This window comes from Prionailurus bengalensis, chromosome A1 (assembly GCF_016509475.1).
Source record: "Prionailurus bengalensis isolate Pbe53 chromosome A1, Fcat_Pben_1.1_paternal_pri, whole genome shotgun sequence".
NCBI classification, from domain to species: domain Eukaryota; kingdom Metazoa; phylum Chordata; class Mammalia; order Carnivora; family Felidae; genus Prionailurus; species Prionailurus bengalensis.
The window spans coordinates 145677283-145691438 of NC_057343.1; the positions used below are offsets into that span (position 1 = coordinate 145677283).

General features: G+C 39.3%; 1 protein-coding gene across 5 annotated transcripts in view; it reads right to left on the bottom strand.

Annotated features, from left to right (window-relative positions):
* ACOT12 (acyl-CoA thioesterase 12) overlaps window positions 1–11158 on the bottom strand; it is a 55517-nt gene extending 44359 nt beyond the window's left edge. Inside the window, exons 1-2 of one of the 5 annotated variants that reach the window (XM_043593153.1) lie at window positions 10687–11156; window positions 3481–3550 (exon numbers count right to left, since the gene is read on the bottom strand). In XM_043593153.1, the coding sequence (XP_043449088.1) occupies window positions 3481–3550; window positions 10687–10813 (197 nt within the window). In that variant the 5' untranslated portion in view covers window positions 10814–11156. Of the gene's footprint in view, window positions 1–3480; window positions 3551–10326; window positions 10569–10686 lie in introns of those variants that run through there. The other 4 variants (XM_043593159.1, XM_043593148.1, XM_043593143.1 and 1 more) reach the window with 4 other exon arrangements.
* Between the last annotated feature and the right edge of the window lie 2998 nt (window positions 11159–14156).

The window sequence follows — 14156 nt, forward strand, 5'->3', positions numbered from 1 at the left end:
GGGAACTGGTTCCCTTTGGAGTTTGGCTGGGGGATGGGCGAGGGAGATGGCACTGGCCAGCACCTTTGTTCCCAACCAAGCTGAGCTCTGTCTTCCAGGGCTCAACACCTCTCCCTCCCAGTGTCCTCTCGCCCTCCCGCTCTCCAAGCAGAGCTGTTGACTTTTAACATTTCAGATGTTAAGTCCCGCTGGCTGTCAGAACTCATGCAGTCCGGCCCCTCAGCTTTTGCAAGTCAGACTCGGGGACTCTGCCTTGCCGGGCAGGCTGCCCTCCACTGCCCCGGCTCCATCCTACCAGTCCGTGTAGCGCGCACCGCCTTGCCGCCCTTCTTACCCTCCTCCGTGGGCCTCTTATCTACGCTTGGCTCCAGAGAGTCCTTTTGCCTAGTCTTCTGGCGTTTTTCTGGGTTATTTAGGCAGATGTGGGTGGAATCTAAGTGATCAGCAGGACGTGGTGAGCCCAGTGTCCTTGTACGCCACCATCTTCTCCCAATCCATCAATATATGGTTTTCTGTAGGTAGCTTTCAATTTTCTCTTTTTATGATTCAGGTCCCATGTAAAAAATAGAAGAAGGCCCCTTTCCATGATGTTAGTGGCCACAAATCCTTTTTGATAACACCAACACAAAATGGCATAAAAAAACTAACCCATATTTCAGTGATGAGATTGCTAGTTAAGTGTAAGTTACAGAATTTAAGTTTGGAAAGTACGTGATAGATACATTATTACAATACACTTTTGGAACTCCTAAATTAATATGGCACTTCATCTAGTCTTAAGTAAGTTTGGGTTTATAGTAATTTGTAATTTTGCTGATATACAAACACCTATCAATTTCTTCTACTTCAAGGAAAATCACATAGCTAGTATGTGAGCTTAGTCAGTGGGTCTCTATCTGCATCTACAAGACTCTAGAATGTCTAGAGCTCTTTCAGTGACACTGCAGCTGCCTGTGAGAACAACCATTGAGAAGTGTTCAGTAAAAGTTGTTGATCACAAAAGCAGAAGCAGTGGGTTGGGAAAAGCACTGGATTAAGCATAAGGAAATCCAGACTCTAAGCACCCTCTGTCTCCTGGCTTGCTTGGGGAATTAGGCCTCAGTTTCTTGTTGTTACAAAGAGAAAGCTGGGCTGACCTATAAAGGTCTCTCCATGTCTATGATTCTAATTTCTACCAAAAATTTCTTCTGTATCAGCTTTGAAGAAGTGATTTTTTAACGCATGTGGTTTCATTTAACTTAATTTTGCTTGTATCTAAATAAATAAATGCCAAACAGGTAAATGTAAATAGTAAGGTTGGGGAGATAAACTGAGTATCTCATTGGACAAGACTACTTAGGGCTTGAAAACAATGCCAATTACCCCCATGGTCCTTGAGAACCATCCAAGACCGGAAACAGATGACTTTCTCTCTTCCTTTTCCTTTTAAGTTATGTTCATGTCTTCAAGGATCAAGATATTCAGGGAAAAACAAAAACAAAACCAGAGATACAAACATAAAAACATATAATCCTCCTTAAAAAAAACATATAACGCTAATTTATTACAGTTATTAGTATAAACTATTTATTTTTTAAATGTTTACATTTATTTATTTTGAGACAGGGAGAGACAGCACGAGAGGGACAGATGGGGAGAGGGAGAGAGAAAGAATCCCAAGCAGGCTCCCTGCTGTCAGCATAGAGCCTCATGTGGGGCTCAACCCCACAAACGAGAAGATCATGACCTGAACCGAAATCCAGAGTCAAACACTCAACCAACTGAGCCGCCCAGACACCCCTAGTATAAACTCTTTAAAAAACAAATAATTCTTAATTCTGTCCACTGGAAAAAAATCTAGAAACAATGACCAACCCTATATAAATGAGCACATTTTCTGCCCAAATTGTGATCTCTACTTACAATTTCTTTTGAAGAAATGTATGACTAAGTTTTTGTAAGGAAATGTAAAAGATGAGCCCATCTTGTCAGAATTGAAATGCATCAAATATGTTAAAATCCGTGGGCTTACAATGACACTAAATAAAGAGAAAGAATTAAGCTTGTCTTTCCTAGACAAACTTTACTTAAGGGTAACCAAGTAATTAATGAGATAACAAGTCTCTCTACACAAATACTTCAGAAAATAAATGAAGAACAAATGATAGTATTAGCACATTACCATTCTGCCAATATGTAATGAAATAATGGTTCTAAGTAATGATCATTAGACATTACGTGCTCTTGACAAGAACTAATTTTACCAAAATATCAAACCTTCATCTGACCAATTTTTAGATGTAACTATCATTGTATAAGAAATACAAAGGGTGGGTGAACAGGTTAAACAGGGATACAATGAGCAAATACAAAATGTAAACTCTACAGAACAAATGACCAGGTTTCTTTAAAAAAAAAAAAAAGTAGGAGAAAGGAAAGAAGAGAAATTTTATGTTAAAAGCCCTATCAACCATATTCAATCCTGATTCAAGAAACCAATTGTTTAATTTTTTAAAAAATATCTTTTGAGGTCATTGGGAATGATTTCTGTTAATGGTATTGTTATTATATTATTATGTTTTCTAAAAGAGTCCTTATCATATAGAAATATATAATGAAATATTCATAAGTGATGCCTGGGATTTCCTTTCACAATAATCTAGGTGTGTGGGGAAGTATGGAGAAGTAGTGATAAAACAAGAGTTTCCATGAGCTTATTATTATTGTAGTTAGGTGATGGTCCTTGGGGATATACTGTACTCTTCTATTTTTGTATATGTTTGAAACATTTGTTAATCTTGAAATTTTCTACAATAGGAGATGGCAAAGCACATAAACGCTCTCACACATTAAATGTTTTTCATAATTTAACATTTGTATTCACATGAATTAACGTTCACTCAACAACTTAATGATGAAATTCACCATCATGGATACTCTTATTATCATTAATTATTCTTCTTGTAGAGGAAGGAGCCATTAAGAATCAGCTTTTAGGGGCGCCTGGGTGGCGCAGTCGGTTAAGCGTCCGACTTCAGCCAGGTCACGATCTCGTGGTCCGTGAGTTCGAGCCCCGCGTCAGGCTCTGGGCTGATCGCTCAGAGCCTGGAGCCTGTTTCCGATTCTGTGTCTCCCTCTCTCTCTGCCCCTCCCCTGTTCATGCTCTGTCTCTCTCTGTCCCCCCAAAAATAAATAAACGTTGAAAAAAAAATTAAAAAAAAAAAAAAGAATCAGCTTTTAGAAATCCAGCTCTGCCTCATACCAGAATGCATCTATTTGGAGAGCTATTTCTCAATAAAATCAGGACTATGAATTTCTACTTCAAAGTGTTTACTAAAAGTAGGTCTTGCAATTACTATTTTATTGATTTACATTAGGTCAAATATTTAATTAACAAATTGGATCATTGACTCCAAATAAACAAGCATAGGTAATGCAAATATATGTTGTAAATGAGCCAAAAAGCCCAGGAGAAAGGTGTGATAGAGCAATACCACTTACCTAGCTGTCTCCTCAAATTGTATGTCATCCACTGAGGCTGTAACACAGGAAATCCCAGCATGCTTTTCAGCTTCAAAAACAGGCAAAAATGTGTTAATTAATAGTTATGTTTAAATATTTCAGCATAAGGGAAAAGAATAAAAGTTAAATGGATGTATTCTAGTAACTCATCCTCTGGTTCAGTGAAGTACCACTATGCCCACACTTAGAGATGACCTGGATCAATGACAGTTCTTTTGATCTGTAAGTTGTACTTCTACTGAATGGAAATTATTGTACTGTCTTTGATTTGAAATTCAAAACCAATACCTAGTATATCTAGCTATTTAAATAGCAATTTTATTAAGTTAGTACCTACTTTAAATATTTTGTTAGATATGACCCTTCTTTTGTTTTAAAAACAATTCATCAAAGCTGTATCCATTATCCCACATAACCAGAAGCTGATTATATTTAGACCACTTAACAAGTATAAGTACTGAATAGTATAGGAGACACTGACATCAGACCCCAAATTGGAGAACAACTTCTCTTGAGTAGCAGAGAAATATTCAGCATCTATTAGGTATTTAGTCAATATTTATTGTTCATTATTACCAAATTCTGTATGCAGTAATTATGTTGGAGAGGAGAATATTTAAATAGGGTATAAAGAGATTAGGGAAGAACCCTAGCTATCCATATTCCATGCCTGCATTTAATTTGTTGAGATATTTTTTGATTGTTGATTTTGCTTTATATAAAAATATCATAACTTAATCTCTTTAGGAAAAATGTTGACATGTGCTTCTGTCAGAATTTGATTTTGACGAACATTCAGTTAAAACCCAAATAGACTGCACCGGCTTTTTAAGTGCTTTGAACCTCATTTTAATTTTGGAGACTTCACTCTTTATTCTTCACACTTTTAGAGACATGAAAAAGAAAGACAGCGAATTATACTAAAGTTGTATTCTTTGTGTGGATTACTTTAACTACAATATTACTTGATAGTGCCAGGTAAAGAGACATGGGGAAATACTCCAGAGAGTAGCTATTTAGAACACTCCTCTCTATAATCTAATTCGTAGAAAATTGTACATTCTGGTTTTTAAGTTGGAGATAACTAGCTGTTCTTCCAAACATGCACATAATACAAACTGAGTTACCAGAAAACTAACCATAGTTAGTGTGTGATTGATGGAGAGGGAATGACTGCCTTCCCAGCTATAAAGTTCAATGAGAGGAAGGGAATGTAAAAGTACCAGACTCTAGAAATACTCAAGAGGGGCTCAATTGAATTCAGTGTATCAAACATTTGTTAAATTCCTACTGATTTCCCAATACTGAGAAGTCAGTGTTATTATCTCTTAATAAGTTTGCTCAGTGGCAATTAGAGAGCCAGCTACAGTAGATGCCATTTTAGAGCTTAAGATTTCCAGAGAACTACCAGATCCTTGCAAATACAGGATGTAAGACATTCACTAAGGAGTACCTAATAGACATTCATTCCAGTTACCTGAGAGAACAGGATGTTGAGTTTATTAAACTATTCTTGTTAATAAAATGTTACCATGTATGCCAATATGAATAACCAGTTTTGAATGATTTAAATGATAACTAAAGTGCAATAATCAATAAGACTAATTTTTTTAATTTTTATATATTTTGATTGTATATATCGAATATCTATTATGTATATACAGTACTATACTAGATTGCATTAGGGATCATGAACAAATATTATCATAATAATAGTTGCCATTTATTAAGCATTTATTATTGACCAGGCACTGAACTAAGTATTTATGCATGTCAATTACATGAGGTTGGTACTATTACTAGTTTCATTTTACAAACGAGGAAATCCAGGCTTGGAAAGATTGAATACAATGTTCTAAATAGTGATTTTGACTACAGAAGCAATAGGAACTCTCAGAAAAGACCAACCAAGGAACACTCTTCAGAGAAGTGCTTAGCTAAAGATGGGCTTCAGATGCTCAACAGCCATGGTTTACGCTATAGACTTTTAAGGGTCATGAAGTTAAAAATAGAAATATAGGGAACCAACATATGATTACAATTTTTATGTGTGATTATATGCAGTTGTTTTTTTTACAAGTGTGTCAGATATTAATTTAACAGGACCAGCTTGGGGCGCCTGGGTGGCGCAGTCGGTTAAGCAACCGACTTCAGCCAGGTCACCATCTCGAGGTCCGTGAGTTCGAGCCCCGCGTCAGGCTCTGGGCTGATGGCTCAGAGCCTGGAGCCTGTTTCCGATTCTGTGTCTCCCTCTCTCTCTGCCCCTCCCCCGTTCATGCTCTGTCTCTCTCTGTCCCCAAAATAAATAAATGTTGAAAAAAAAAATTAAAAAAAAAACAGGACCAGCTTGCTCTGGTTCTTGATTTTGATTGTCTTTCATACAGTATGCTAATCAAAGTGGAGAAACTCTAAAGCTATTACTGATTTCCTGGGGGAAACAGAGAAGCTGGAAACAGTAGCAGACTAGGTAAGTGGTTGTAATCCAGGTATGAGATGATGACTGATTAAAATGGTGGCATCTCCATTCATTCATTCCTTTAACTAATATTGACTGAATACCTGTGCTGTTGTTAGCCTCTATGTAAGGTGATGGAAATGTAAAACAGCCATGATCTCTGTTCTCTTGGAGACTAGTGGAAGCCATGGATTAATTAAAGGAATAAATAACAAAATGAATTAAGTGCCCTGAAGAAAACATCAATTTTATGGGAGTCATAACATGAGAAACTAGACCTAGGGAGGATGTCAGGGCAGATGTCCAAGTGGAGGGGATGCTTCAGCTGACATGTGAAGGATGAGTAGGATAAAAATAGATGTGTTGAGGAGGAAGAAGAGAGAAAAGGAGAGCACACTGAGCAAAAGGAACTGCAAAGATCCTGATCAAAGTCTTTAAGGATAAAATGCAGAAAGCAAGAAGGAGAGCTGGTACGGTAAGGCTGAAGGGTCGGCTGAGAATGGACTATGCACAGGGCCTTGAAGCTCTTGGTTGACAGTTTTATAATTATTATTGAAGATATTGGTTCACTGTCTTATGGATTCCATTGTTTCTGATGAGGTCATAAGTAATTCTAACCAGTGTTCTCCTATGTATAGCACAGTGTTTTTCTCTGCCAGCTTTTAAGATTTTCTTTTCATCATAGTTTGCCTGTGATAGATGTGAGGTTTTGTTTTGTTTTGTGTTTGTATTAATCTTGCTTGGTGTCCTATGATCTCGAATCTGTAAATGTATGTCTTTCACCACATATGAAAAATTTCAGCTACTATTTCTTTAAATGTTTGTTTTATGCCTCAGACTTTCTCTCATTTCTTTTGGGGCTTCTTTTACATGTATGTTATACTTTTTGATGTGGTTTTGATATATCTGTTTACTTGTTCATTTTTTAAATTCATCTTTTCCCTTTTCTTCAGACTGAATAATTTTTATTGTCCATCTTTATGTTCACTTACTCTCCTCCAATCAGCTGTTAAACCTATCCAGTGAATTTTTAAATTTCAGATACTGTAATTTTCAGTTTGGGAATTTTCATTTGGTTCTTTTTTTAGTTTCTACTTCTCTCTTGAGACTTACTATCTTTTCATTCTTTATGATGATTTTTATTTTATGATGAGTTTTTATTACATCCTCAAGCATACTTATTATAGCTGCTATAGAATAATGGATGCTTAATTCTAACACTCGGATCATCGAGGCTTGATCACCATTATCTTTTCACTTAAGAATGCATCATATTTTCCTGTTTCTTTGTATATAAAGTAATTTTGGACTATATCCTAGCCATGGTGAGTGATACACTGTAGAAATTATGGGTTCTTACATGTTTCTCTAAACAGTATTGTTTTGTTTTGTTTTGTTTTTCCAAGTAAGTACTTAACTAAATTCCCACTATAAAACTCTATCTCCCTAGAGGTTGTAACAGCCCTTTCCCAATTCTTTTGGCATCATCTAGCAAGGCTGGAGTTTCTTCTATGCATGCATGATTCAAGCTTCACCAGAGATTTGAGCCAAAAATATAGATTATACAGCTCTGCCTCTTCAGTTCTCTCCTCTCTTGAAACTTCCTCCTCACATTTAAGTAGCTGTGTTTTCCCCAAATCCTATAGCTCTTCAAATCAGCAAGTCTGTGGGTTTTCCATCAAAAATTTAGCTGGGAGCAGAGTAAGGTCTTTCTTCAGGCTTAAAGGCATTAAAAAACTAAAACAAAACAGAGAAAGTTAGCTAGTACCATTCTCTTCTTCCAAGTGTTGACTTCCAAGTGTTTAAATCTGCTTTTTTTCACCTGTCAGTTGCCCATAAGTAGGTTTTATTTACTGTTTTATCCAGAGTTTATAGCAGTTATCTATGTGCCTTTTTTTTTTTCTAATAGGAGATACTTACTATGCCAGAAGAGGAATGCTTGTAACTCTTGATAAAGAAGACGGCGGGGGGGGGGGGGGGGGGGGGAAGATAAACAACAATGATATGATCAGATTAGCACCTTCAAAAAATATTTTAGATGTAGTGTGGAGAGGACACCAGAATGAATGGAGATGATCAGTTTAGAAACCACTGCTGAAGTTCCTGTGAAGGATGATGATAGGTTGGCCTAGGTGGTGGCAGTGGAGCCACAGCAAGGTGGTTGGGTTTGAGTGATTTCTTTAAGGTAACACTGATAGGACTTAGTTCATGGGTTGAGTATGTGGAGGGGGAAGCAAGGTAGACAGAGGTATCAAGAAGGGGTGACTCCTAGATTTTTGACTTGTGTTACTGGATGGACTGCATGCCATTCCTAAGAGAGTGAACCCTGGACAAGATTCAGAAATGCAATAGAGAAAAGGGTGAGTTTGTGATATTTCAAAATAAGAAATGTATACAGAGGGTGGAGAATGACTCAGAAATGGTTTCATTCCTCTAGGCTTAAGGAACGACTAGAAAAATGGGACTACTGACAGAAATGAGGTTTAATGCCAAAATGATAGTGAACATATTTAATCTTGAAATATTGAGAAGATCTTTTGGAATCTAGCAGTGTCTGGGTGTCACAGAAGAGCCTTAGGTCTATGGCTGGGATCATTATTTATCATAGTAATGGGCCTGTGGAAAAGTGCTGGTCAACAAGGAACTCTGGCTGGGAAAATGCCAGGAAAACCAGTTTTTGTACTACTCTTATCAAAGAAAGGACAGCACTATGGCGGAGCATTTCTCTGCCACAGATTCTGTCGCACCTTGACTAAATAACGTCCCTTGCTTATGTGGTGCTTCTCACCATAGAGTGTTTAACACAGGTATTTCCATGTTTCCAAACTAACTTTATCATAAAGGTTTATTTAATGTTGTATTATTAGCAACAGAGCTATTAATCCAAAGCAGTTGGTTATCAATTGAATCAGTCTATGGCCTGAGTTTCCAAAGATGTAAAAAGGCAGACACTTTTCTGACAATTGCAGCACAGCAATTGTTTATTCTTTACAGGACAGAAGCACAAAATGATCAATTCATTATTCACATAATGTATTCAGTTGCCTTGGCAATAGGCATCATTTTTATTAGCAACCTCAGTGATTTTTACACTTGTTTCCCTTAGATGTGAATTAATTTTACATTTATTCTTCCATTATTTATGTTATTATAATCAACCTCAAGTACTAATAAAAACTGTTAAGAGAGAAACCAAACAGACCTATCAACAAACAGAAAACAAACAAACAGATTGGCATGAATATGTGACTAAATTTTGGGGGCTGTTAACACACAGGGGATTAGAAACTCTGTTGTTACTCAGTGAGAAAAGCGGGGTTCTGTCATCATCTGAACTTTACTTTTGTAAAGTAAAGTAAGAGTCCTAAGAAACATGATCTTTGTAAAATAAGAGTCCTAAGAAACATGATCTTAAGCTCCTTCCAGCTTTAGTTTTTAATCTTAACATATTTTCCTTCACAATATACCTTTGCCGGGTCTGTTCCTGCGTTATGAAAAGCCTGACTTCATTTCAGAAATGAGATTCCAAGTTTTGGACCCATTCATCACCAACCTACCTATCCATGAAAGCAGAGGTTTTTGTTTAGTGCTTACTAAGCACTGGAGAACTAACTTTAGCTTACATGCGAATTGGCCAGGCAGAAAATAAAGAGGTGAAGAGATCAACACACAAAATAATTACAGATTGTGCTAAGCAGTAGGAAGGAAATAAAAAAGGGCATTCTGCTAAAACTGCTGGAAGAGTACAAATGTAAACAAGTGGTCAAGAAAAACTTCTCTGAGGAAAGGCTGTTTAAGCTGAGATGTAATGCATGGAAAGGGCAAAAGAAGGTCATAATGGTAAAATGAGAAGCAGGTGCAAAGGTCCTGAGAGGAGACGAAATAAGGTGTGGTAGCAACAAACTGAATGCAGAAGCAGATATAAGAAAGGAGTAATCTATCAAACTAGATAGTAAAGAGATTTGCAAAAATGTAAACCAAGAGCATGCCTTTAAGCATAGTTTTATTACTGGTGAAAATAGTTATTTTTTCAATAAAATTATGTCATGGGTTTATTCTTGTTCTTTTAAAATGAATTCATTTTAAAAGATTTTGAGGGTCTCCTGGGTGGCTCAGTCAGTAGGGCATCTAAGTTCGTCTCAGGTCATGATCTCAGGGTTGCTGAGTTTGAGCCCATCATCAGGCTCACTGCTGTCAGCCCATAGCCCGCTTGGGATCCTCTGCCCCCCCCCCCCCACCTCTCTCTGCTGCCCCAACCCAGCTTGTGCCCTCTCAAAAAATAAATATTTTTAAAAATAACAAAAGATTTCGGTGATGGTCAATATCAACAAAATAACCCACATAAACAAAAGTGCGGGGTCCTCACTTACCTAATGGGGTAAAGGAGTCCTGAGGCTGAAAGGTTTGAGAATCACTGGTCTAGGTCATTCCCGGTGTTGGATGAACTACCGCAACCGTTAGGGTCCCCAACTACTCACAGCTGGAAATACCCTCTCCTTGCCTCTCTCTCCTCACGGACCCCGGGTCCAGGAATGGTGAGGACTGGGGCGCCAAGCGTCTGCTTCCGTACTGGGGTGGGTCGGCCTGCACCCCTGGCCTCGGGATCCTCTCATGTCCCGACCCCCACCACCCCACATCCCGGTATCCAAGCCGGCCGCCACCCCCGCCACGCCGGCCTTCCGCGCTCCCCTTCCGCCCCCGCCCAGCGTCCCTCCGCGTCGGCCCCCTACCAGCCAGGCAGGCGGTGGCGTCGATCCACTTGAGAAGCTGCCCCGCGCTCAGCTCGCCGCGCGGGTTGGCGTGCGCGGGCTGGATGGCCTGGCTCATGCGCACCTCGGCGGGCTCGGGGCGCTCCATAGCCGGGCCCGCCGCGAAGCCTCTGGGCTGAGGGCGTCGGGCCGAGCAGGTCAGCGCGGAAACCACGCTCGCTCCGCAGGGCACCGGCGCCGCAGCCCTGGGCCCGAGCCCCGCGCTCCGCGGGCCGCCAGGGCCCGTCCGGTGCACTGGCACGTGGGATTCGAGGTGCCGGGAATATCGCGAGGAGCGGGAAAGAGATCTCTCTTGGGTGTCAGAAGCCAAATCCCGGGCCACCAAGCTTGGCAAAGCTGAAAGCAGCCCGAATTTCTCAAGTGTAAAGGGAGGACAGCAGTACTTAGGTCAGAGGACTGTAGAGAGAATTAAATGAAGTAATGTATGTAACTCAGCGGGTGCCTGGCTGAGGTAATACAGGTGTTTGCTAAGTAAATAAGTAGTGAGGATAACAGCCATCTGAAGAACTTGACAGACGGTGGGAGGTTAAGGATTGATTTGTTAAATGTTGTCCAGAGAATGCGGACATTTTGCTTTAGAAACTGATTTTAGAGTGTTGGACTACCTTTTCTTCCCCCTGGCTGTTGACTGCCAGGTAGAGTGGACCCTCACTCCTCAAGCCCTAGTTCAAAATACACCTTCTGGTTCTTAGGATGTTAAAATAGCTCCCCCAAACCCTTTGTTATTGATCAGTTTGTTGTGAAATTACCCCCACTGCCAAGCAAACACAAAGTGCTGATGTTTGCAGGGACATGAGAGTCACTCAACAAAGAAAGGCAATCTTTTGGTTTTAATCTAGAGAATTTAAGATTAGAAACTGTCGCCTCACTATTAATGATGCCAGCAAATCCCAAGAGACTCTTTTCAGGAGACAAAATCTAGAATATTAAATGAGAATTTTCATTCTCAGCTGTTAACACAAAGCAGCCATTACACTTTCTAGAGCTGAAATCAGTGAATTTACAAAGCAGTTCTCATTCAGGAAATAGAGACACCAGAAAACCTCCAGCATATAATAGATTCATAGTTATTGTATTGTTAGGGGTGGCTGCACCCAGGAGAGCATTTGCAGGTGAAGAAATGGAAGCCTGGAGAGATGAAGCAACATGTCAGACATAATAGGAACAGCTAAGAAAGTAGGAGCATGTGGCTTAAACTTGGGGCTCCTGATTGTCCAAAGTAGCTTACCACAAAACCTAATCGCTTTCAACAAATTGGTGATGCTTTCTCATTCCTTTACAGCCTGCTAAGCCCCAGCCTAGAGACGTTGGAATGGGACATTCTGGCAATTTTGCTTTTCCTTTTTTTTTTTTTTTTCTGGTTTTTTTTTTTTTTGCAAAGATCCATATTTCTTTTTTCTTTTTTTTCAATATATTGCTTTTCCTTTTAAAGATGTTTTGAGGGAGAGAGCCAAACCATAAGAGACTCTTAAAAATGAGGATAAACTGAGGATTGATGGGCGGTGGGAGGGGGGAGGGTGGGGGATGGGCATTGAGGAGGGCAACCATTGGGATGAGCACTGGGTGTTGTATGGAAACCAATTTGACAATAAATTTCATATTAAAAAAATAACAGGGCTATAAAAATCTTAAAAAATATGTTTTGAAAGAGGTTTCCATCCCACATAAGCATACATACAAACTGGATGCATTGTTAGGCAAGAATTAAGTTTGGCTTTTATATAAAGCATAAAAATGACTTTTAATTGTTTATTTTAATGTTTTTATTTATTTTTGAGAGAAGGAGAGACAGAGCATGAGCACAGAAAGAGGCAGACTCTAGGCTCTGAACTGTCAGCATGGAGCCTGACGCGGGGCTGGAACTCGTGAACTGCGAGATCATGACCTGAGCCGAAGTTGGACAGATAAAAATGACTTTTTAAAACAAAGTCAAACCCATGCCTCCAAGATGGTCCTCATATGCAGTTGCATACTTATTTCAATAACAGTGTTATTACTCGTATCAACCCTTCTTGGAAAATGCCTCTAGAGTTGTTAATGCCATTTTGGCAGATCACAGTATTCAGTACATATTCATTCTGTTCGCTGATAACTTCACGGGAGGCACTTATTAATGTTGGGCTTTGGCCACATGACTTGCTTTGGAATGGAACACAGTGAGTTAAGGGGGTACCAGTTCCAAGCCTAGCCTTCAAAGCACCACATGTACCTGTTCTTGGGTATGTCTTACCTCTGCCATGGGAAGTTCATATGCCTGAGCGGCTTTCCATATCAGCATCTGGGTGCTATACTGGATCCACCTATTGCAGAGCCAGGCACCCAACCTACAGACTTGCAGCATGAAGCTGAGCTACCCAGCAGGCACACACACTCATGAATGAGACATAAGTACTTATTGTTGTTAGGTTCTGTGATTTGGGGATTATTTGTTGCACAGCCATAACTGATGGTTACATGTATGAATTTCATGTATTAATATTTTAGGAAATGCCTGAAGTTACCAAAAGTAAGGTTTTTGTCCTGTTGGTTTATTTTGCATTAAAAAATGGCGACTAAAGTGGTAATATTATATATGTATTCATTTCTTTGGTTTCTTGTAAACTAGAGGAATTTCAAACTGTTTTAAGCATAGGTGTAAGAAGGTAGCTTTCCAAAGGGACTATCGGAGGCAGGCAGCTTGTATCTGCATATGTATGTGAAGGGATGTTTGATCCAAAAGCAGACAAGTTCACACACTCACTATTGTGTTTTCTATGTGTATTATCTCCTATTTAGATGTCCTTTGATTATGGTTTCATATCTTTTGTTGGTTTCTCACTGATTTTTGTTTTCAGCCTCTGCCTGAAACTACTATTCTTATGTTTTTCTGAATGGTCTCTTTTTCTCCCACACAATGAAAATGTCATCTGCATGTGTGAACATTTGCTGTATCCTTTATCTGTCAAGGATTTTTGCTATTATGTTTAAAGAAAAGGCTTCCATTTTCCATTTCTGTTTAGAGCCATCTTTTGAAGATGAGCAGAATGTGAAGCCAGCTTGATTTTAAAAGGTCATGCACAAGAGCAGGAAAGCAGATCGGGAGGAGTGTGGAAAGTATGATAATAACCAGAATAAAGAGAACTTGTTTAGAATGTTGGAGTAGGAAGGAAACTAGACAGTCTAACCCCCTCATTCTGGAGATGAGGAAATGAAGTGTTTGCCCTGGGTCAGCCTTTTAGAGGTAGAGGTCAGCCTTTTAGAAAACTGAGAACAAGGGACATAAAATATAAGAAGAGAGATGGAACAAAGTGCTTCCCCTGAAGCACACCCTCCAACAAGAATTTGAAAGCAAACAGTTTATTTGGGAGGAAACTGCAGAGGGCATTAATAGGGGAATCAAAGTGTGGTCCCCAGACGAGCAGCATGGGCACTGCCTGGGAGCTTGTTAGAAA